Source organism: Eumetopias jubatus, unplaced genomic scaffold (assembly GCF_037043125.1).
Source record: "Eumetopias jubatus isolate StellerSeaLion01/CBP00866 unplaced genomic scaffold, mEumJub1_p1.0 scaffold_14, whole genome shotgun sequence".
Classification (NCBI taxonomy): Eukaryota; Metazoa; Chordata; class Mammalia; order Carnivora; family Otariidae; genus Eumetopias; species Eumetopias jubatus.
In genome coordinates this window covers 89,433,067-89,458,270 of record NW_028274820.1, presented here as the reverse complement: position 1 = coordinate 89,458,270, position 25,204 = coordinate 89,433,067, and the positions used below count along the sequence as shown (strand labels likewise).

Genomic DNA, 25,204 nt, shown 5'->3' with positions numbered 1-25,204 from the left:
GTCAGCAGACCTGTCGTAAGTCATTACCTCCTCTCCTGCTCATCCACCAGGAGTGGGCAGAGGCAAGATCAAAGCAGACAGCAGCCAATCAATGTCTCAAATACCCCCAAATGAGCCCTGTTTCATAGAACAGCCCAAGTGACAACGGAGACAGCCATCCATGGGCCTACCTTGACTTAGAAAATACATTCGGAATCATCGTTTAAAACCCAGGGCTTGTCCCTATACTGATGTCACTCTGAAACAGCCTCGTGCTCAGACAAGTTTCTTAGTAGCAAGCAAAGCCAGTAAACAAGTGTCACTCACTGTAATTACTTTCTCATTCAGCAGTCCCTCATGACTTCTCTATCCACGTGGGTAAAGTCTTCCAGCTTGCTTTTTTCTAAACTGACCTCATAACCCAGATATGATAAATTCTTGAAAAGTTGCATCTAAATTAAAAGCTGTTCCAAACACATTATGAGGGATGATAGATTGTTGAAGAAAACATTTGTAATTATAACTGACTTGTAAAAACAAACTTGGAAATCGTTAATAATTCTTATACCATGCATAGGGCTAGTTGCGAAGATTTTCTACACACATACAAAAAAAAAATCTTCATTTTTAGCTGCTCTGGGTGCACGCGTGCGCGTTCTCTGTCTGTATTTCCCCCTCTCTCCTTGCTTTGCAGAAAGCTATTTATAGAAGTCTAGTTAAGGAGGAACTTTCTAAGAAAACCATCTCATTCAGAGATAAGACTATAAAGATATTTGTAAAAATTCAAGTTGACCATATAACGTGTCTGTTGTCTGCATATAAAAATCACCTCTCGTTTGCTCACTTCAGTCTTTTCCATCGATAGTTATGATGACAGATCCCTTGTGGTATCATACCAACAAAGGCGGTACTTACAGATTAATCACAAGTATAAGCTGGTCCATTCACTGTTCCAAGACACTACTTAAAAGCTTTTAGAAACTGAGTACTTTTAGAAATTGAACAAAGCAACAACTTTCCCACTTAATTTATTTCTCTTTATATTCAGATTTTTTCTAAGATATTAAAAACCTGTGAATAACACCACGGTAAAGTGCTTAGGGCATGACTGGGAATTCACTTCGGGGCCAGCTGAAGAATTAAAATGACCGGGTTTGGTTAAGCTATGAAACAAATATAGCATACAGTGTTTACTGTAGAATCTGGATGGTGAGTGTGTGGGTGTTGCTCGCACAATTTTTTTTCAGCCTTTTCAGGAATTTAAAATATTCATGATACACTGTGGAAAAACTATTGCCAGGTTCTTACACTGGTTGTCTAGTCATGCTTAAGACACACTGTTGGTAAAAACTCGTGAAGCTCTTTATTTAATAGGAAACATTTTTCATTCCTGTAGGTTTTTTCTTAACACCATTCCCTTCAATGCTAACGGATTTTCCTGAATGCAGTGATCAGGTGTGTGTGGGGGCCAATAACAGTAAGTTATGAAACCACCAAGTCAAAATGGAGAGCCGTTCCCAGAGCCCTGCTGAATACATGAGCCCGTACGGACTTCTCACCTTAGTTTTATGAGGTAGCTTGAGCATCCTTCCTACTTTATAGATGAGGGAAGGGAGGGGTGCCAGGGAAGAGAAGTGGCTTGGGCTCGTCTAAGGTCACTGAGCTGACAAGGAGACTAGATCCACGTTCTAGATGCTTTTCCCACATGCCATGGTAAAATTCACATTAGTTATGTTCCCGAATGGCTATGAAGCATCACAACATTAACTCCACAAAAATAGAAGGTATTTCAGCTAGTAACAGAATTAATACTACAAAACTAACACAAATACGACAATTTGAAGACACAAATGAATGTTCTAAGATCCTGTAAGTCCCCATTAGTAATGAAAGATTTCATTTGCTCAGCTGTCTCAGAAGTGAACAGGTGAGAGTTGGAAGCCACAGTGACAAGAGAAACAAGCAAAGACAAGAATAAAGGCGTCTTCAACTCCATCTTCCTGGCTGAAGCCTGAGGCAGCTACTACTGGTCGGTTATGTGAGGCCCCTACTTGTCATAAAGAGACCAAATAATACTGCTAGTGAATAAAATAGTAAGAGTAAAATCCGAAGAAAATCAACACTACAAACTGTGGTGAATTAGTATTTCTTTCAGTCTGGAGAGACAATGAAGATCAGATTAGACCCTAAGGCATTTTGCTTCTAAGGCTTATGTTAACACAGTGGGACCATCAGCACCACCTCTCAGAGTGCACGGGGGGGGGGGGGGGGGGGGGGGGGGGGGGGAATCAATTGATCAGCTCTCTTTTCAACTTAATGATTTTCATGATGACTTCCAGCAGACCTTAAATGGGACTAATCTATTTACACTAATAAAAGCTGAATCTATTCTGTACCACAGAGTGGATGGTAAAAACTGGCCGTGATGCAAATACCACTCAAAAGCAACATTTTTCATATTAACATAATTTGATATGATGAAGACGCTATGCTACTGCTTCCGGCTACACTTCCTTGGGAAACCAGCAAAAGGTTACGGGCAGTACTTTGGCTTTGGGCATCAGTGTAATTATCTCTAGCAGATCATTATACCACAGGCAGCTGTGTCTACCAGCCTTTGGTGAGACTTGCTGGGAGCTCCAGCAATCACTCAGCCTACCACAAACCGTCACCAGGAACCTTGCTGACACCAGAATCTAGACCATCCCGGCCCTACTGCCCGAATAGCAATACTTCTACACTGCTTCCTGTCAGAGGGTTGTCGAGGAACAAACAGCAAATTAAATACACTGCATTCCATGTAGCTTGCTTCCAGTGATCAGCTATAGCCAGTTGAACAGTGTTCCCCCAAAATTCTACACAGAACCTCAGAATGTGATCTCACTTGAAAATAGGGTCTTTGCAGATGTAATTACAGTAAAGACTGATATAGGATCAGGCTGGATTAAGGTGGGCCCTAAATGCAATGAGACCGTCCTTCTAAGACCCAGAGAAGGATGGAGACACAGGGAAGAAGGCCATGTCAGGATGGAAGCCCAGACACGCCAGGCCCACCAGAAGCTGGAAGAGGCAAGGGAAGGTCCTCCTCTAGACCCTCCGGAGGCAATGTGGCCCCTGGCTTCCAGAACTGTGACAGGAGACGTTTCTGCTGTTTAAAGCCACCCAGGTGTGGTCATTTGTTATGGCTGGCCTAGGAAACAGATACACTAGCTTTAATGGTAATAAACACTGCATGTTACTTCTGCTGCTGAAGAACCATCAGTGGACAAACTCCAGGAAAAAGAGAAAGAGGTTAAAATAGTGTCATCACGTGCTGTCACGCTAGGGTGGGCAGGCAGGAAACAGGTTACTAGGTGGGTGCTGCAGTACAAAGGACAGGAGCAGGTAAACACAAATTCGTGAGGGGAGGAGATGCAGGGGTTTCTGAAATCGAGACAGATGGCAGGGGTGGGGGAGTCAGCAGAAGTCAGAATTCTGTAAAGGCGAGAGTGAATCAATGCTAAAATGCACACATGGGTGACATGGGGCAGGAAGGAGACACATTTTATAAACATTACTCCACCTAATCATTAGAAATAATTCCTGTGTTCCTTTGACACCCATTTTATTATTCTCGTTTTATAGAGGAGGAAAAACAGGTACAGAGAAATTAACAATTTGGTCCTGTCCACAGAGTTATCGGATGAAATGGCTGCGATGTAAAATCATTTGTATCTGATTCCAAGGCGTATGTATCAAAGTTGGTTCAAAGTATCAAAGACATACTTTGATATGACCTCTGTCAAAGGCCTGACTGATGGGGAGCCTGGGTGGCTCAGTCGGTTCGGCGACTGCCTGAGGCTCAGGTCATGATCCTGGAGTCCCGGGATCGAGTCCCGCATCGGGCTCCCTGCTCGGCAGGGAGTCTGCTTCTCCCTCTGACCCTCTTCCCTCTTGTGCTCTCTGTCTCTCATTCTCTCTCTAATAAATAAATAAAATCTTTAAAAAAAAAAAAGCCTGACTGAATTCAAGAATGTCTCAACTATAATTTCGTATACACTTCCCCTCAGGGCAATAATTGATTCTACGGAGTAGAAAGATCCAGACCAGTGGCACTAATTCTGGCTGCATGCTGGGATCATCTGAGCATCTTACAGAACACTGAGGCCCCAGCCCTGCTCCTGATCAACTGAATTGAATCTCTGGGACGGGATCTGGGCAGGTGGTGTTTTCAGAAAGCTCCTGGGTGATTCTAACGGGTCCCGCTGCTGGGAACCACTGCCCTAAGCTCACAGGTAAGAGTGGCCAGTGCAGCTGGCTGAGGAAGAGACGGGTGTGGCGTAAGCTGGCAACTCTAGCCACATCACGTCTCGGAAGTACTCTGACAAATACTGGGGCAGTGAGGAAAATGAAAGAAAAAAAAAACGCTTTAAATGTTTCAAGAATGCCTCCATTTTTACTTGCACAGCTTATGCTTTTTTCCTCCAATGATGTGGGAATTTGAGCCTAAGCATTAGGAAAGCTGCCTCTTCCTCTCATCCCTGAATGAGCCAGAAAATGTAGGCTCATCCTGTGTTTGGAAAGAACTCTGTAAAATTCAGCAATGTGCTAGACTAGGAAGCAGCTTCTGCTGCCACTGCAAATATTGTTTTTACAATTTCTGGGCCTGTATGAAACAAAGCTGGATAGTTGTTGTTTTTTTTTTTTTTAAGTGACTTCTCTTATTCACTGCAATGTTAAGAGCCGACAGTGTTAGCTCCCATTTCCTAACTTCCAGCTAGGCATGGTGGTGTGATACATTGCAACACTTCTAAAACTTCAGTCTCTATCAAAATTACTGGACCCGGTGGGGGCCGGGGCGGGGGGCTAGTTAGAACAAAGATTCTTGCAGGAACTTGCATTTCTCACCTGCTCAGGTGATGCTGATACCAACAATCCACGAACCACACTCTGTGTTGCACTGGTACAAACTAGTGCTTCCCAGACTCTAAATGTGCCTGGAAATCATACACCAATACTATACAAATACAGATCCTGACTCAGAGGTCTGAGGTTCTTTTCCACAGACCACTCTCTACGTAGCAAAGGTATAGCATATTCCATTGGGGTTGGGGGAGAAAACTTTCCTTGTACCTTTGTTCACACGGTCAGATGCCCATTCAACAGTTTGACAGGTTAAAGACAAAACCCCTGAGCATTAGCCTTCTAACCCTTTTTCTGGATGGAGATGCTACAGAAGAAATAAATTAAATGACCTCCCCCAAAACTGAGTGGGTGTTTCCTCATGTCTAAGGAATGAAAACTTTGTAGACTCCTATAGATGTATAAAGTAGTTGAAAGGATAACCACTTCAACTGACCGTTTCCATAGCTCCATGTCCAGAAAGCCAGAATGCTCATTTCTCTTCTCCTAAGAGATTTCCTTAATTTGAATCAGTGTGCTTTGCCTTGCAACAGGTGGAAGCCATTTCGGAAAAAAAAAAGGAGGGGGGATGGCAACAGAGGACTCAGACAATAAGACCACGAGGTATATTCAATCCTGCCTTCATGTGGATAGACAGCATCAGAGGAATAAGAACTGTAACATTTTAGTTTAAGCTTGCCAACAATCTTAAACCCACAACCACAAATCTTGGGGGAAAGCATGCACATACATGTTCTTGTATTAAGGAAGCCATCATTAATTCATTCACTTTCAATCACTCAACCATTCACCCATTTATTAAATATTGAGTACCTCCTCTATAGTAGACACTCTTCTAGGAGCTGAATATTTAGGAGACAACCCTCTGCAAAAAAATATTCAAGCTATTTCATCTACTGGAAAGTACCTTGGGCACCAAGGTGAGATGACTGCTTCTGTGCTTTCACTTCTTTCTCTCGGAGGCAACATAGAGGAGTAAGAAATTTAGGGCAGTGTGTCCCGAACTACGGTGAGAACCCAGGCCAGGCCCACCAGCCCATCTGTTGTACATTGATACTTTTATAAAATACATCAAAAACTGATTAATAAAAAAAATTTAGAACCACAGAGATACACAAAGCACAAGTCCCCCTCCTCCTTTTTTTGTTAGTTTCAACAGGCAATGTCAAATTCCTTTAAAAGGAGGGAGGGCGTCTAAAATGCTTACTCTCAAATTCTGTGCATCTCACAGCAGACTGGTAACAAATAGCTTGCAGACAAGCATACTCCTCAGGCTACATTTTGAGTAGAACTCATTTAGACACTGGACTCCAGGGTTAGGTTGCCTGGGTGTGAATTACAGTTCCAGTACTTGCTAGCTATGTGACTGTGGGCAAGTTATTTAATTTCACTATTTCTCAGTTTCCTCCCCATATTAAGAATGCCACCCTCACAAACCTGTTGCCAATACATGTAAAACACAAGTCAACACATACCAAAGAATCAGAATCATGTCTTGGCTCATAAAAGTGGTAGCTGCTATCATCACTACTATCTATTAGTAGGAATACAATTGTTACAGTTGCTGCCATTATTACTACTGGTATGATGCGTATCATTTGGGGCCAATACCTGCACAGTTGTTTCACCTATAAAATGGTGTTTGTCATCTCCTCCTTCCTATTTACTTCCTTCCCTTCTGTGAATTCTGTGCCTGGACAGTGGAATTATGGATTCGAAAGCATGTTATCACCCATGGAAATGCCCCCTTGTAACAGACTGTCTATACCGCCCCGATGCCATTTCAGAGAGGTAAGGACAGAGCGTTCTGGGGTTCTCTGCATCTGCACATCATCAAACAGATGAAAGCAGCGCTGAGACAGCTGTCCTTCCACTCTCCCCGGAGAACCCAGGTGTGCTGATGCTGTGTGACCCTGGGTGCTGCCTCAGGGAAAAGGCACGATCCTTTCTTCTCAGAGACCCAACGACAGTCTAGCAGCGGGAATGACTTTAAAGGACATTTTTTAAACTTCAAGTAATTGACTACTTAACCCACTTGCATCTTTTACACATATATGTATCTCTCCAAGCTCCCTTCTTAGCAGTTGTTTTGGATTCTCAGCAAAAATTTTTGAGAATTGTTTATTTTTTCTTCAGATTAGTCACCTACAATTAGCTGGGAATAAAAATGTTATGGTGACCAAAAAAAAAAAAATGTTAAGGTGACATTTAAGGAACACTGAAACTTGACCATGGAAAATTATGTTTGAAAACAACTCTCAGGGCGCCTGGGTGGCTCAGATGGTTAAGCGTCTGCCTTCGGCTCAGGTCATGATCCCAGGGTCCTGGGATCGAGTCCCGCATCAGGCTCCCTGCTCCTTGGGAGCCTGCTTCTCCCTCTGCCTCTCTCTCTCTCTCTCTCTCTCTGTCTCTCATGAATAAATAAATAAAATCTTTAAAAAAAAAAAAACAACTCTCAATGATTATAAAGCAAGAGAATGTCTCAAGATGCGAGAGGAAAATAACCATCTCATTACTTTTTCAATCTCATTACTCTGAGAATATTAAATTTATTGATATGGTCTAGCTAATTTACATTCTCAGAAAATAAAATTTTTATGAAGAAAGAGAGGGCGACAAAATAAATAAGAAAGCAGGTGTTTTGGTTGTGACAACAAATTTGGAGATTAATAAACTGAATGACCTTAGTTCAAAGATTTACTCACTTACACAGAATTCTATCTTGACTTGGTCAAAGAGAGGAGAGGTGAAGTTGGGAGTTCTCATCTATCCCTCAGAATGGAGTAATCGATTTAGAAAACAGAAGGCATTGTAACACTATGGCTGGTGACGAGGTTGGGAGTGATTTAATAAGGAGGCAGTAGGCTGCCCTGAGGTGTCTTATAGCTGGCAAAGTATGGCCGTGACTTGGCTCTGATTATAGTCAACTAGTTATGAGTTGTAATGTGCTTTTGCTATTCAAGCTGAAAATTATCATGAACAATAAGTCAGCATCTTTAGTACGCAGATACGCTCCACAGTCCATTGTTGCCTTTGTTCTCTTTGGAATTCAGTACACTAAGCATATTAAAGTTGCTCTGCACAGCAGGGAGCATGACACCTCGGGGACAGAAATACCGAAAAGGTTTCCTGAATGAGAGGAAGTTAATGATATGGTCAGACCAAAGCTAGATACAAACAAGGTTTAGTCACTCTCTATTTCTGGTCTTCCCACGCCGACTCTGCAGTTATTTCTGACTCTCAAAGCTTATCCACTGTGTCTATTCATCCATCCATCTATCCATGCATGGATGCATTCGTTCAATAAATTATTTATCAAATACCTTCCTGCTTACCGGTACTGTACTATGCTTCTGGAACTTACAGTCTATTGGGAAAAAACAGGTAATAAACGAGTCAGAAAATCGATGAACTAATAAATGTGGTGGTGTTACGACGAAAGAAGAATCAAAGTGTTCAAATAGTGACTAACTAGGGAGACTTATTCAGGATCTGGAGAAAAAAAGGGAATTCCTTGCATGATTCACATGAGGAAACATTAATGCAGAGATGGAATTACAGAGGTATAGGCAGAACTGAAAGAAGCAGTGAGGGATGGTGAGGTACCCAGAGACTAGTAAGAGCAGAAAGCTGTGATCAAGGGGAAGAAATGACATCACCAGAGCCCAGTGAGGGCTGGAGCTGTGGAGTGGGTGTCATCTGGCAGGACCTCTGGTTATGGAGGAAGGGGTACACCCACAGCCAGAACAATTATCCAAAGTGGAGAAGGAGGAGATAAGAAACAGCCCTAATCTCTTTCTTCTCTTACCTCTTCCAATCTGCCACTACTGCTTCCTATCGGCAGAACCAGATCTTAACTCACCTGGCAAGGGAGGTTTGGTGATATAGCCCAGGGAGTTCAGCTTCAGTGTTGGACTGGGTTGGGGTATCGGAGGGAGGGAAGAATGCAGAATAATCAGGGAAGGGGACCTACTTAGGTAGGATAGTCAGGAAAAGCTGCCCTGTGGAGGAGACATCTGAACTGGGCCTCTGAGAAAGTAGGTCCCAGTCACGCAAAGAGCCAGCGGAAGAGTAATCCAGTGGAGGGACAAGTGAGCACATGCCTTCACCACTCTCCCTTCCCTGCACCCCATACTCAGTACAGATCCCTCACAAGGAACATATCTCACACAGAGCCAGATGATCCAAATGAAACTTTCCTACGTGTCATGCTATTATTCAGGTTCTGGGAGAGGCGAATGCCTCTATTCTGGTTTCTCAATACCACAGAACAGTTTGCTCATGAAAAAGAATGCTCATAACTAGAGCACTTGCCTATGAAAGGTCTAGCTAGCACTTGTATTAACTCTAAGGTACAAAGAAGGAAAAAGCAAGGAACACACATATAAAGGCAGTTAAGGGCAAGCAACTAAAGTAACTGTAACTCCTTTCCACTTACACAACTTTCCTTTGAAGAGCTCAAGCCTTCCACACTTTGAGATATTCTCGAATCGTGCAACTTTTGTAAAAATATGCTATTGTGCCCATGATTCTCTCAAAGGAAGATACACTATAAAGATACAATAACACTGTAATAATAGTTAATGTACATATATAATTTAAACTCATACTAATATACTTTTAGTTTCAGATTTACCTCCAAGTCACTGGCTAAAATGGATGTAAAATAAATACCTCAAGCCTATAAATCCAAATATCTGCTAACAAATTACTTCATTTCTGTTGCCTGGAAACCATTTCTTTATATAACCAAAGTAAAATTTTCAATATTAACAAGATCCTGAATTAAATGATCTGACTTTTAAAGGCCAGTTTGCTGGTGGGTTCAAATTCACTGTGAGTTAGCCGAGCTCTTTACAGTAAGTCTGCCCTAATAAACAGGGTTTTCTTGTTGGTAGTTGAGGTTTGGCACAATAATTTCCTCCCCTGAAGTCCTTCATACTCTTGGTACATTCACAAGTGGATCAAGAATTCCCTTCAGGGAGAAGTTCCAGGCAAATAATGAGTTGCCTGCATGTTAATGAGACTCACCATCTTCCATATGCAAAGCCAACCACTTTTTTCTTAAAGATCTGAAGGAATTTCCATTATCTCTACATTAGTTCTAAATTTCCCCAGTGCCGGTTTAATTTATCTCCTCTTGTTTTGTCTCTGATGAATATGGAAACAGATGGTAATTCTTCTTTTTGTAATTTGTGCCTCTTGCCAAGTCAATGAAAACTGCTGACAAAAATAATTAAGTTCAAAGTATATTATTACCTGTAGGAGAGGCCGCTGCACCCCCATCACCTTCATGGTGTCTGCATTAGCTAGGATCTTCAAGGGGTCAGATGTTTTGGTGACTCCTTCAATCTCCTTGTTGATCTCTGCCAAGACCTGATTGAGGAAGATGTTTTTGATGTACACCGTGAGAAAGTCTCGAAGAGGGCACTGTTTGGCTGGGCCAAGTCCCAGGGCATGCTCGATCTCTTGAATAAATCTGGAGGACAACAGAAGAAAATGGTTGTCAAATATATCAGAAAAATACTTCTGGAAATCACAAAACACATATGGGTATTTCTAGCTTTGGCCTCTCTTTCCATGGAGAGGTGAGGGGAGATTCCCAGAATTCTTAACGAGAACAGGTGATCACTTTATTATTCATTTCTGTATTAGTTGTTTCTATTTTTCTAAAGTATTTCACTAATTGAATAAAAATAGGACAAAATAGAAAACATGACTTCTAAACTCAGGGGAAAAAAGGGAGACATCAAAAGATATTTGTATTAATTCAATAAGGAAATAAGAATACAAGAAGCGAAGGCAGGCATGATGAACAGAAAACAAATTACAACACAAATTTAAAAGCACACCCCCAAATACTGCATATTTCTCACTGAGATCTTTATATGTATAGACAGAAATGTTTTAAAAAAAGGGAGATTTGCATTTCCCTGATGATTAGTGATGCTGAGCATCTTTTCATGTGTGTGTTGGTCATCTGTCTTTTTTTTTTTTTTTAAGATTTTACTTATTTATTTGACAGGAAGAGACAGCGAGAGAGGGGACACAAGCAGGGGGAGTGAGAGAGGGAGAAGCAGGCTTCCCGCTGAGCAGGGAGCCCGATGCGGGGCTTGATCCCAGGACCCCGAGATCATGACCTGAGCCGAAGGCAGACGCTTAACGACTGAGCCACCCAGGCGCCCCGGTCACCGGTATGTCTTTGTAGAAATGTTTATTCAGGTCCTCTGTCCATTTAATAGGATTATTTGTTTTTTTTGGTGTTGAGTTGTATTAAGTTCTTTATATATTTTGGATACTAACCCTTTATTGGATATGTCACTTGCAAACATCTTCTCCCATTCAGTAGGTTGTTTTTTTGTTTTCTTAATGGTTTCCTTTGCTGTGCAGATGCTTTTTATTTTGATATAATCCCAATAGTTTATTTTTGCTTTTGTTTCCCTTATCTCAGGAGACATATCTAGAAAAATGTTGCTAAGGCCAACGTCAGAGAAATTACTGCCTGTGTTCTCTTTTAGGATTTTTATGGTTTCAGGATTCACATTTAGGTCTTTAATTCATTTTGAGTTTATTTTTGTGTATTGTGTGTATGTAGAAAGTAGTCGAGGTTCATTCTTATACATGAAACCACAAGGAGATATCACCTCACACTTACTGGAATGGCTAAATCAAGAAGAAAAGAAACAAGTGTTGTCAAGGACATGAAGAAAAAAGAACACTTGTGCACTGTTAGTGGGAATGTAAATTGTACAGCCACTATGGAAAACAGTGTGGCATTTCCTCACAAAATTCAAAATAGTGATGCCATATGATCGATAATCCCCCTTCTGGGTATTTACCCAGGGAAAATGAAAACACTAACTCAAAAAGATATATGCACCCCTATGTTTATGCAGTATTATTTATAACAGTCAAGACATGGAAGCAACCTAAGTATCCACCAATAGACGAATGGGTAAAGAAAATGTGGTGTATATATATATATATATATATATATATATATATATATGTATATATACACACAATGGAATACTTTTTTAAAAGATTTTATTTATTTATCTGCGAAAGAGAGTGGGGGAGCATAACTGGAGGGAGGGGCTGGGGGAGAGGCAGAAGCAGCCTCCCCGCTGGGCAGGGAGCCCGACGCAGGGCTCCATCCCAGGAAGATCATGACCTGAGCTGAAGGCAGACGCTTAACTGACTGAGCCACCCAGATGCCCCTATATATATGATGGAATATTACACAGCCATCAAAGGAGGATGAGGTCATGGCATATGAGACAACACGCACGGAACTGGAAGGTATTATGCTAAGTGAAGTAGGTTTAATCCTAACTCTAACTGAGAAAGACAAATACCGTATGATCCACTCATAAATGGAATCTAAAAAAGATGCGTAAACAAACAGAAAGCAGAATCAAATACAAAGAACAAATTGACAGTTGCTGGGGTGGGGGCGGGTAACTGGGGGGGGGCGCGTGCAAAACAAGCAAAGGGGAGAGGGAAATGCAGCCCTCAGTTATGGAATCAGTAAGTCATGGGAATAAAAAGCAGAGCACATAGTCAGTGATATCTTAATAAGGATATAATGGATGGATGGTAGCTACACTTGTGGGGAGCGTAGTTTAATGTATAATCTCGTCAAATGGCTAAGTTTTACACCTGAAACTAATGTAACACTGTGTGTCAACTATACCCAAATTAAAAAAAAAAAAGGCAGAGGGGAGAGAGAGAATAAATGATACTCTTTTAATTCATGATGAGAGGTTGGGAGGTAAAGAAAGAGAACAGGAAGGGAAGTGGGGACAAAGGAGAACTTCAGCCTTATTTGTAATGATCTGTTTCCTTTACCGAGAACACGGAAAGCATAGAGAGCAGAATGTTAGTAACTGTCTAAACATAGACGAGGATGCAGATGTTTGTTACGTTCTTCTTTGTACTTTTTTATACCGGCACTTCCTGCTTTGCATGGTTTTGATATGCACAGATTTCAGTTACTTCCACTTAGTTAAAAACACAGTCCCCCAGAAACAAGGTTTAAATTCCAGGTACTACGTATACTAACTGTGAGTAATGGTATAAAATGAAAACTTGGCTGCTGCCTTTTCAGTCCCGAAATCTCTATGTAAATAACTGATGTTCAGCATGATCAATGGATCAATCATGGCACTTCTTTCAAAATCTGACAGTGATTGATAACTGCACATCTGTTATTCAGTTCATGTTCAGGCAGCAAAGCGTGTAGTTGCGTTGTGTCCTTGACTCCCAGTGATAAGCCCACGTGGCATTTTACAAAAATGGATAATTAAAAGAGGGAATTGACCAAAAAAGATAGAAGTACAGATAAAACAAACAGTGATAACATTGGGAGTGAAATTTGAATGGAATGTAAGTGGATTTATAGAAGAAACAGCTGGGAATGTTGACACTGTACCCCTTTAAGAGGCAAATGCAACCAGAGGGAAGGTGAACTTATCCACCTCACCAAGGAAAATCTTTGTGGTGAAAGGGATGAAGGCATCCCAGAGGAAGTGAGGTGGCCCAAACTGTACACTAAAGGAACTCTTGAAGATATTTCATGCAACTGAAAGGTAAAGAATAAAATACTGGCAGATCCAGACTTAAAGCAAGTATGACATTTCACCAACACCTAGAAAAGATGCTCGCTGTGTATCGTAAAGTATACGATGAAAAGAAGGTAGCAAGCACTGTTCAAACTACTCTGAGGAAGATTTTAACAAATAAAACACTTCATTTGTTAATGTTTCTAATATCACAGAGTGCTAAGTATGTATTAGTTTTCTTAGTTTTTCATTTTTGGACATATTTACAACTGACAGGAAGGGAGTTTTTCATGTTTTGGCAAAAACTTGCTAAAGTTGAGAAACAATTGTGATTTTCCCCAGTGATTAAGACTGCTTTGCACGGTGATTTTTACATTTCCAGAATGCTATGCAAAGCAAGGACTGTGCTGTATTTTAAATTTTCTTCAAAAAAAAAATGTAGAAGGGAAATGAAATGAAATGCAATCAAACGAAATAAAGACAAAAAGTGAATGATTAACTGGGAAGATATATTTGCAACTTCTATCACAGATAAGTTAGAAAAAAACAACAATTTAGTAGAAAAAAAATGACGAAGGGACAAAAAAGACAATTCATAGTAAAAGGAATACAATGGCCATTAAAACATGAGAAAAAATTAACTTTGCTCATAATGAAAAAAATGAAAAGTAAACTATACTGAGATGCCATTTTTTTTACATCCATGCATTGACCAGATTCCAAAAGTTTGAAAACATACTCTTTTGGCACAAGTGTGGGAAGAGGCATTCTAATGCATTTTTGATGGGAATGAAAAACGGTATGACCCTTATGAAGAGCAAGTCGGCATCATCATTCAAAATTATGAATGCATTTCCTTTTGACCCAGAAATCCCACTTGTAGGAAATTCTTCTGAGAGCCATATCTAAATATGATTACACAGATCAGTGTAGTAGTGTTTTTACAGCAAAAGACAGAACTAAAAAAAAATCCATCATTTAGGGATTAATCAAAGCAACCGTGGTGTATCTACATATTGGAATACTGTGCGTAACCTCAATCCCCAAGCGTGGAAGCTTTGATGCACTAATGTGAACAGATCTCCAAGATAAATCGTTCAGTGAGAAATGCAAGCTGCAGATCAATGTGTATTTAGTGGTACTCATCACACTGACCTTTCTGTAAAAATTATACATCCTCATTTGTTTATTTTCTTATAAAGAAACCCTGGGAAGACTCACAAAGAAACTAATCAAAGGGAGTTCCTGCAGGAAGCAGGGGTGGGGTGGGGTCTGGAGAAGTGGGAATTAGACTTTTCAATTATAACTTTTAATAATCATCTTTGATTTCTTTAAAGATCAAATTGGCTTTATTCAACAATTTATGAATCAGACAGCAGCCCAGCTGGCAAAGAGAAAAGAGCTCTTATAATCATTGGATTTTTAAAGACTGTGAATATATTAGCTACTCAAATAACATTAAATTAGAAAATATAAAAAAATTACCTACACATACCAAAGAATGTATTTCATAAATTGCTTTCTGATTAGACCACATTTAAAGTTTTGGTGTATAAATGTTCTTTAAGTTTAGCTGTTTGATCTAATAAAGAGTCTCCTTTACTTAATAAATAAATACATCATGGCATGCAACTTAATGTTCCATTAACCTTTGTGTGTGTGTGTGTGTGTGTGTGTGTGTGTGTGTGTTCGCATCATGCGGGTGTGTGTTGCGGTGGAGGGAAGGGAGGGCTTATGTGTATAGGATTATCACAATGATAAAGTAAGCCAAACAATGTAGGAAAGAAAGCAGACATTGAAAAGCCAAGAGAAACCTCAATGAGCCTTCTTAATTGACTTTATCAACCTGGAAACGGAGTAAAGGCGTGACCACCAAACAAGATTTAATAAATCTTTAAGAAGGGATTGAGCGGAAGAAGGTGGGGAAAAATGAAGAAATAAAGGTGGACAGTTAACCATAACTTAAAAATCTCCAAATCCCACATCCTGCAGCTTTGACCCCTTCTGACTCATCTAACCCTCAGAGAAATCCCTGCCCTCCCCCACCCCCCCAGGTGTATCTTGTTCTCTTTGGTCTGCCTCTAAAAGAAAACCACTGTTTTTAATTTGCTTATGAGTAACCACACCAAAGACCTCTTCATTTTATAATTTTCTGATATTATGAGACTCAATCATCAGAATCCCTCCTTTTTCTTTTCAATGGGACTTAGAAAAAGAGTTTTCTGAGGAGTACTTCCTACATTTTCAAAATCTTTATCATTTGTTAGAAACACATTTTTACTAAAGTGCTCCTAAACAGTGGCAGAAGGCTCTAAATTATCCACCTTTTCTCTTTTTTTCTAGTCCTTTATGTGCCTTTGCTGTCCCCAACATATGAAACTGCTCTGAGCCACGCCCATGAAGGGGTGGGGATCCTATCACTTTCAGCTGCATGACTTTTTCCCAATACAAATCTCTTATTCCCTACAGCATGCGCCATCAGTCTAAAAGGACACAGCCAGGTTGATGTCATCTCTAACTCGAGGGGACCCATGCAACATGTGTCCAAATCTGCGTTCAAAGCTGTGCGCATCCTCACTGTTTAGAAAGCATGAAACGTGTGCGAGAGAAGGAAAGAAAAAGAACACGGCTGTCTGATCAGCTCGCTTTTATTCTAATCAAAAAGGGGAAGCAAAAGGCATGAAATGGGCAAACTGCCCTTTCTTGGGCAGGAAGGACACAGAGGAGAGACTCTTGTAAGCAGCTGGAAGGTAAACGAGACTCACAGTCGCCGCAGAGAGGAATAACTTGAGGGAAGCAGAGGGCCCAGAGCCGAACACTTAGAGTAGGTATTCCTGAGGCTGAATCTTGACCATACAGTGTTGGGTGGGTTATTTAGCCTCTCTTGATCTTTCTGCTGTATTCTGTAAAATGGATCTGATAACACAGATGACTGTTTTGTTGATTCAAGGAGGAAAATGAAAGTTAAGCATGTAGCACAGAGGTTGGCACATAGGAAATGCTGGGTAAATAAATGGTAGCAACTATTTTTTGTGATTACCATCAGGATGTGAACCCTGATGAGGTTGGAGAGTAGAGGCAAATGGGACATATTTGATGATCTTTTTCACCCTGCTCTTTCCTTTTCCCACGCTTGCCCATAACTGGCAATTTGGACCACTAGATTAATACTTTATTATAGGAACAAACTGATGTAGGTATGACCAAAGCCCCATGTGGCCAAGGGTTAAGTGTAAATTGTTCACTTCTATATCCTCAGAGCCTAGTACTACTTACTCTATGCCTAGCACATAGTAGGTTCTCAGGAAATATTTGGTAAAGGGAGTAGTGAATAAAATTAACAGGTCCTTTAAATTCAACCCATAGTTCTTGAAACTAAGGTGTGACCACTAAGACAAATAATGCCCTCCTCCCAAGAATTGGGACTAGAGGTCCAAATAAAATATTTAAAAAAGAAAAATCATCCATATCTCCACCACCCCAATGTTAACAGTTACCGCTTACTGAGAGAATGTTCTTGAGTCCTTGACCACATTCCCAGGGTGGTGGTGGTTGTTTTTTTACTTTGTACAATATGGTTATTCACACGACTTTATATTCTGTTCTTCTGCAGAGTATTATAAACTCATTCTATCCCACTAATGAACACAACATTATTCAACCAAACATCTACTAAGGAATATTAATGCTGCCCTCTGGTTTTATGATAGATAATCCTACAGTGAACATCTTCGTTTTGCTTCTGTTGAATTATTCCCCCAAGTTACTGGAGTCGCTCCTCATTATTTTTCATGGGCGACTCTACATTTTATTTCCGCCAGATTCCCACAATGTACTGCATGGCTCCTTTTACCTAGTAAGTACTTGAAAATTGATCTGTTGAATGGGAGACAGGAGAGAGACAGTCAACGGTGTGGAGGCAAATCATCAAAAAGCTCAGTTTTTCCAACAATGCTCCTAATCAGTTCTATGGAAGTAAGAAAGCCCTGAATTTTTAACAGTGAAAAGAATCTCATTAGGAAAGAAACACTTCAAAGTTAAGCTGGAACACAGATGGAACCCTGTCAAAGGGTATTATCTAATCTGGTGAAGTGCTTTCCCACTAGGGATTCCCATCCTGTGAACGATGAGAAGGCAAACACAAAGGCCAGGTACATCTGTGTGTATGGGAAGGAGGAGAAGGAGACTCAAAGGAAAGGAGCTACATAATGCCACATGCAGAGCATCTAATCACAGGATTTTGAGGAACCTTATTCAAATCAGCCTCCTAAACCCAAAGCTGTAAAGTAGGATAAACCAAAAAACAAATGAAAGTAGGCAACAGATTCTCGTGGCACTTGAATGTCTAAAGCATGGATCTCATTTCCTAAATTCTAATATTGCTATTCGTAAATATTTAACCAGAGTTTTCTTTTCAGAATACCACCAACGAGGGTGCCTCCAAAAATATGTCCATAGTCAGTACCTATATTTTAAACTTGCTCTTTCTTACAGCAAGTGTGTGGCCTTTGGATTGCATGTGGAAGTACACTACCTATATATGACCTAGTATTTTCCCAACATTTTTATCTTGATTTGATTTCTGTCCAGGGAAATCACAAACTAATTAAAATTTCACTCAAGCTTCTTAAGCTCCGTGGGTAACCCAGGCTCCTCACCGCAAATTCTGTTTCATTGTAAAGCTCCATTTCTTCCATTTTATTTCAGCCCAGAATTACGGCTGCTACCAGCTGGAAATACCCTTGAACATGGAGGGCTATATTATATTTTAGAAGTTGCGACGGGAGCAATGATATTTATTCACTTGAATAAAAGTAGTTACTCACAGTAAATATGTATTCCTAACATTCACGCCTAGTGAGTTTTTAAAATTCTATGGCAAACATTAGCAGCAATGGGACAAGCTGATAGGTACCTCCTGATAAGACAGAGAGCACTAACTACAGTGTCGCTTCTCTGATATTCTTGCCAAAAATGCATAACTTGAACCCAGTCATGGGGAAACATCATCTTTCCATAAAACCAAAACACAAAATCAGAGGTGCAGATTTCAGAAAATTCACATTCCTCTGGCTTCTGGAGCACAGGAAATTCAGTCATGTCTCTCCCATGAACAGTATGTCATTTTATTGCTAATTCCATTTTTAATGTATACATTTGTATAGAATCTGTATCATACAACATAGGATATGCAATATACTAATTCTTTTCACTTTGACACTTCCTAACTTTGCTCTATGTTATCACATATATGTTTTGGTATTTTTGGCTGCATAATGCACATAAAACATTGGTCTGAAAGGCTTGAGGATTTTTCTCCTGATCCCATGCACTGGAACTAGGAGAAATGTGTAGAGAGACTTATCCCTCTGACCACATACATTCTTCAGCATCTCTCAGCATTATCGGTTCTACTACTGCACCTTCAAAGCTAGACTCTCTGCACAGATGTACCATGCTTACCTCTACCAAGAAGTTCTGAATCTCTTCCACTACAAAATAGCTTTAAAGCCATTAAAAAAAACCCGGAACCGTCTTCGTCCCTTCATTTTAGTCCACGGTTTCTATGTGAAAAGTTGCATGATATTTGCAGGCCTGCATGAGCTCTGCTTAACTCGTCAAGCATACTCAAAGGTAAGTCCCCACAGCACCATTCACTGTGTGACACTCTACCACCACATTTCATAATGCCACACGACAGATATGTATAAATGCATACGTTAAAAACTTAGTTCGCAATCAGTAATGATGCACGGTTCATGACAGAGACATGGAATGAGTTACTTGTGCTTTAAAAGCCAGAATTCTGAATTTGAATTTTCTGAAATCTGCACCTTTGATTTTGTGTTTTAGTTTTACGGCACAAATGCAAACAAAAGCAGTGACAACAACCCTACTGCATGAATGACGTGGGCCTTACGAAGAGAAAATAAAACTACAGTTCCCCCCAAATCCGGTAAATAGAAAGAATCTTTGGACACACACAGAATGGAACACTGAGGGCCAAATGCAGAACTTTTCTGCAGAAATCTGGGGCCTTGGGAAATGACACCAAGCAGCACTGATAACAGAGTCTTGCATACTGACGACCCTGTGCTGCACTGGATTCTAAGAGAAATAGTAGACTTTTATGAGAGCACAGTATACTCAAAATCCCTGCCATGCTTGATTTGTATGAAAAACAGCGATGTATAACCCATAATAAAACCCATTCCCAGGCATGAGCCTATCCTTGCACAAAGAACTGTAACCAGTTAGATGGGAGTACTAAGGTAAGTGGGCCTTCGGAATCAAACCCCAGTTGAGGCCACACAAAAGGCCAGAAAGAGCTCAGTGCACACAAAGAAGCTGGCCAGCAAGCATGACTCCTTTAAGACATATTTCGTATGCACTCACTTATTCTCAGATGTGACATTTAAGGCACAGAACAAACTAAAACAACTTGGGGGGGAAAAAAGAAAGAATGAAAGAACGAAAGAAAGAAGCCTCACAGGAATTGATCGGAGATATATTCAACTTACTTGGATTATCTGACTCAAAAAAAGATCATTTGGAAATGATTTACAAGGTACTCATTCAGAAACAGTAGCAACAGGCATATTTCAGACCATAAATCAGTGGAACATGAAAACCGAAGAAAAATCCATAAAGGTTAATGCACTTTGGAGCGCATCTGCCTCTTAATTCATGGGAGTAAGTCATCGGCACATCAGGAAGAGGCTCCCCCAACAGTCCGTAATTGTTCATGCTGAGTCTAACTACTATCTGTGCCTTTTGTATATAAAGATTTTCTGGGTAAAAGTGCAAAATAAGCTCATCATTGCAGAGCCCAATCATGTCCTCAGCCCATACCCCTAGGAGACAATTTGCTGAACTAATGAAATAAAAAGGGATTTGGGTGCTCTTATTTGTAATGAGTAAAATTCATGCCTAGCACTACAGGAAAAAAAGAGGTAAAAATCATTAAGTAAAGGGAGAAAAGAAAATTATCTACAAAATTTGAACTCCGCAGGCTTGTAAACAAATTTAACTTTAAAAAAATCTTACCATGAGTACACTGTAAGTGATTTGTGACTGCATTTAAGTGCTCCCTCCAGACTGAAAAGCACTTTAGGTAAAATGAAGTAAGCCTCTTTAAAATGACAGCTGTTTAAATTTTTTAAGCATATAATCTGGAAATTGAAGTAATTCAAACTCTAACCCTTAATAGCAAGCAATCTTCTTTTTTAATGAAAAAAATGCATGTAAAGAAATTAATAAGGGCTACTGATCTAAAACTCTGAGGCAAAATGATAATCCCACTTTGCCAATCGGCCTGGAATGCTGTTTTTAATCCCTTCTACTTATTTATAGTCAAGAAACTTCTCCTTTGTGTGTGTATATATATATTTTACAAAAGATAAGGCTGTCTGAAAAATTTTCAAGATATTACAAAATGTCTATCATATCACCTGGAAACTTACATGTAATGTATTAAACATGTTGTATTTTAGGGGTTCTGTATCAGTTTGGCCTTAGATATTCTAATGCAAGACACAGGGGAATCTGGCAAATCTTCTACCTATTGCCGTCAGTAGGAGCTCCATTAATAATTGCTTACATCCACTCAGCTCTTACCATGTCCTGATTGAAGAGCTTTATATAGATTCTTTTATGCAATTCTCACAATAACTCTATGAGGTCTGCACTATTGCTGTCTGATTTTACATACAATGAAACTGAGCAAGTGAAAAAAATATTATTAGCTGACAGTTACATTGTGCTCATAATATGCCTGAACTGTTTGAAGCAACCACTATGCTTTGCTTCACTTATTCCTTACAATGCTACAAAGAGTACTTTTATAATTGCTATTTGGAAGAAGAAATGAAGGCATAGAAAGATTAAGGACTTTCCCAAGGTCATACAGCTATAAGTGATGGGGCCAAAATTTGAACTTGGGCAATTTGGCTCCAGAGGCCATGCTGGACTTAACCGCCACTCTATACAATGTACTCCTCTAAAACCACTGCCTCCCAAATGTTCACCCCCAGGGTTAGGACTCTTGAAGGGAGCTGGTAAGGGGAAGACAATCAACAGAAGTCCACGTGAAAAGCCCTAGAATGTGCTGACAGAGTGGAAGCTTGCCTGGACTGAGAGAACCTTAATGTTGCTAAATACAAATATTCGGATATACATACCAAAGACCCAATTATTTCTCTTGAAATACAGTTTAGTCTTATGTCCAGCCCTGACTTCTTCCCTCAAGATCCTGATCTGTATTTTTTTTTAAAATATTTTATTTATTTGAGAGAGAGAGAGAATGAGAGACAGAGAGCACGAGAGGGAAGAGGGTCAGAAGGAGAAGCAGACTCCCCGCCGAGTGGGGAGCCCGATGCGGGACTCGATCCCGGGACTCCAGGATCATGACCTGAGCTGAAGGCAGTCGCCCTACCAACTGAGATCTATATTTTTAATCTGTTAGGTATTCCAACTGGATGTCCTTTTGACAATTCAAACTGTCTCTGAAATGGAACTCTTCACAGCTGCCCTCCCACTATTACTTCATTTCTCTCCCTCTATGTTCTCTTTTTGGTACTATTCCTTGTTCTGGTTACCCCGGTGCAAACTTAATCATCTTTCACTTCTTCCTCTCTTATTTTCAGCCTTGCTACTCAGGAAAGCAGCTTCCGGACTTAGAGGCATTCTCTTTATATGATCTCTTACGGTCATGCATTCATTCACGTGTCCATTTCTTCATTTATTTAAGCAAGTATTTGCGGAGTGCCTACCTTATGTCGGGTAGTGTTCTAGGTTCTAAAGCCTCCACAGCGAAAGAATCATGCCCCAGGGACTACCACTGACACAGCTAGGGTAGGAATGGTGCCATCTCAAGCAGTTTTGTGCTGGAGGCCTGAACAGACATTTCTATGCCTCCATTTGTTAACATCCAGCACCATAATTCAGGCTTTTATTAAATTAGATGACGTAGATGATGTAGATGGATGGACAGAACTTAATATAAGGCAATTTCTTTTCCAGGCCTTCCTAAAACAATTTCCCAACTGGTGTCTCCATCTTTAGTCCCTTTAGTCCCTTCTTTGTCCAACTGATCTAAGGAATAGTTGTTACAGTAGTCTAAGGCACAGAGTATCTAACTGCTTGCAGCTTCCTCAGTGTGCCCTACTCCCTCTTGCTTCCAGGTCTTTGCCCATGCTGGTCCATCTGCTAGAACACTTCCCTCTGTACCCTTTCCCCCCAACAGTCCTACAGCCACCAGCTTAAATACTACTTCCAGAAGGCCTTGCCCCTTGAGTCTATGTTGAATGCCCTTTCACTTTGCCCCCACAGTACCGTACGTCTACAGAATATTCCTGCTGAGGTGTCTGTATTCCCTGCTAGTTTCTAAACATCCTGAGGAGAGGGAATGTGTCTTGTTTATTGTAGTCAGTGTTTAGTACCCAGGAGGTATCAAGAAATAAGTCCAATGTATTTGTACTTCTACTTACCAGCAAACTTTGCTTTCTGTGTATTCTTTGCATTAAAAAAAAAAAAAATCCTATGGCTTTTCCCATGATGTCTATGTGGTCTACTTTTAGTGCAATCCATTTTCTAAACTGTGGTATATAAGCTAGAGTGGAGGCTTGAGAAGCTGTCATTTTTGCTACAACCTTCCTTCAAGGGCCAATTCAAAGCCACTCGCTCATAAAGTTTTCCCTGATCTCTTTATTTTTTTTTTTAAAGCAATCTCTACGCCCAGTGTGGGGCTTGAACTCACAATCCCGAGATCAAGAGTTGCGTGCTCTACTGACTGAACCAGCTAGGCACTCTCCCACCCCAATCTCTCTCAACTACTTTATTAATTTGAAGTAGTTTACTTCATTACATAGTGTTAGTTCCTTTCTCCCTATTTATTTTCTCTCTCCTATTAGAATTAAGCTCCTTCAGAGTAGCAACTGTGCTTTGTACATTTTTGAATCATACTTGAAGCACTTAACCCTATGTCAAGTATAGTGGACACAGTTAATGTTTCAAAGAAATGGTAATATTATGTTTCTAACACAACTTACTTAGGTTTTATCTTGAAAGGCCAGTGCTTTTTTTTAAGATTTTATTTTTCGAGAGAGAAAGAGTACGAGTGTGGGGAGGGGCAGGGAGGGAGAACCTCAAGCTGACTCCACACTAAGTGGGAGGGAACCCCTGACATGGGGTTCGATCTCACAACTGTGAGATCATGACTTGAGTTGAAATCAGGAGTTGGATGCTTAACTGACTGAGCCACCCAGGTGCCCCTAAAAGCCAGTGCTTTTTAAAAGGATTACAATGCATAGATTATTATAAGGCTATGTTCTGGGGAATAAATATGGCTGGCCAAAAAAGTAGGAAAAAAAAAAAAGAACAGATAAAATGAAAGAAAAAAGAGAAGATTGTGAAGATAAATGATGTACGCATTATGTTAAATTACTATTTTTTTAGGCATTTTAAGGCAACCTATTAGCAAATCAAAACCTGTTTACATTCCTGGTAACACAAAATTTAGTGAATCTGGCCTAATTTAGTGAATACTGCTTGGGCATCACTGATGGAAGTCAGAGACTGAAAGCATTTCATGTGTCAAAAACATGAATTGTGAGCCTGCTGGGATAAAATTACACTATATGTTTGCTGGGAGAAACAGGCTGGCCACTTGGTTCTCTCCTTCACTATTCCTGAAAAAGATGATTTCATTACATTTAATAAATGAATGTTTTGGAAAACTCAGTTTGAATTATCTCTAATGAACCTATTTGGTAGCTAAGCTTGTTCCTGAACTTAGCTTATGATGATTTCTTATCCCACTCTTGTTGTTTATTATCACTTGATTAACTGCCACCCTGAATGCAAAGGGCTCTAAGTACCTGGAAAACAGTGAATGATCCCCTAGTCAATGATTTGGATATCTATGAGTTATAGACAGCTCTTGTTCCCTAAACTTTTCTACTTTTATCCCTTTTGTTCACATACTTATTTCAAAGAAGCCACCATGGTCTTCTCATTGGTTCCCTTCTCTGCGTCCACACTTTCCCAGACCTGTATCTATAATGATCTTGCAACAATACTCACAAAGTTATTTTCCATAATGGCTCAAAGTTCTCCTCAAATTTACCTCCCACAGAGCTCTTTCCTATTTGGAAAAGAGTTTCTGCTTTCTGGAGTCTCCTCTTGGCCATCTATTGTCCTATCACACTCGAGAGAGGCTTTCAACATCACACAATGAGGTGGAGTAACAGCAACTTAACACTGATCACTTTTAAGCCATCTTAGCTGCCATTCTGTTACTTTCCCTCCAGGAGCCTCAGACTCATGTCCTTCTTTATAGTTAATTTCATCAATAGGTCCACTTACTGGATAGGAATTAAAGACTTTATAATTCCTACCATTCTGTTTCATTCAAGTTTTTATATCCCTGGGAAGGCTAAATCAGTGTTAAAAATTCTGCTAACAAAGCTGAGCAGGAGAAAAGTATAGATAATTACATTTGTACGTGGAATAATACAGAAAAAAAAATAGCCTCCTGCTAGCTGATTACTTGTAGGTGAATATCTATCAATCATATAGGCATTAAGATGATGGAATACACAACATTTCCAAAGAAAAACTAGACCCTATTGAAGAATTTCGATTACAATATAACTGATATTCCTCTGGATTCTATTGATGACAAATACCTAAAACACACAGAAGACAAAACAACTGCCCACCAGTCAGTGTCTGCAATCAGGTCACTCTGCTCAGTGAAT

General features: G+C 40.1%; 1 protein-coding gene and 1 long non-coding RNA gene across 4 annotated transcripts in view; one reads left to right on the top strand and one right to left on the bottom strand.

Moving 5' to 3' along the window:
- The window catches only part of EXOC4 (exocyst complex component 4), a 721,833-nt gene that overhangs the window by 192,009 nt on the left and 504,620 nt on the right, over nucleotides 1–25,204 (bottom strand). For both annotated transcript variants that reach the window (XM_028106413.2, XM_028106414.2), the window contains exon 11: nucleotides 10,141–10,360. In XM_028106413.2, the coding sequence (XP_027962214.1) occupies nucleotides 10,141–10,360 (220 nt within the window). The remainder of the gene's footprint in view (nucleotides 1–10,140; nucleotides 10,361–25,204) is intronic.
- LOC148162542 (uncharacterized) overlaps nucleotides 10,935–25,204 on the top strand; it is a 65,290-nt gene continuing 51,020 nt past the window's right edge. For both annotated transcript variants that reach the window (XR_015766793.1, XR_015766794.1), the window contains exon 1: nucleotides 10,935–11,075. This is a non-coding gene — a long non-coding RNA (uncharacterized LOC148162542). The remainder of the gene's footprint in view (nucleotides 11,076–25,204) is intronic.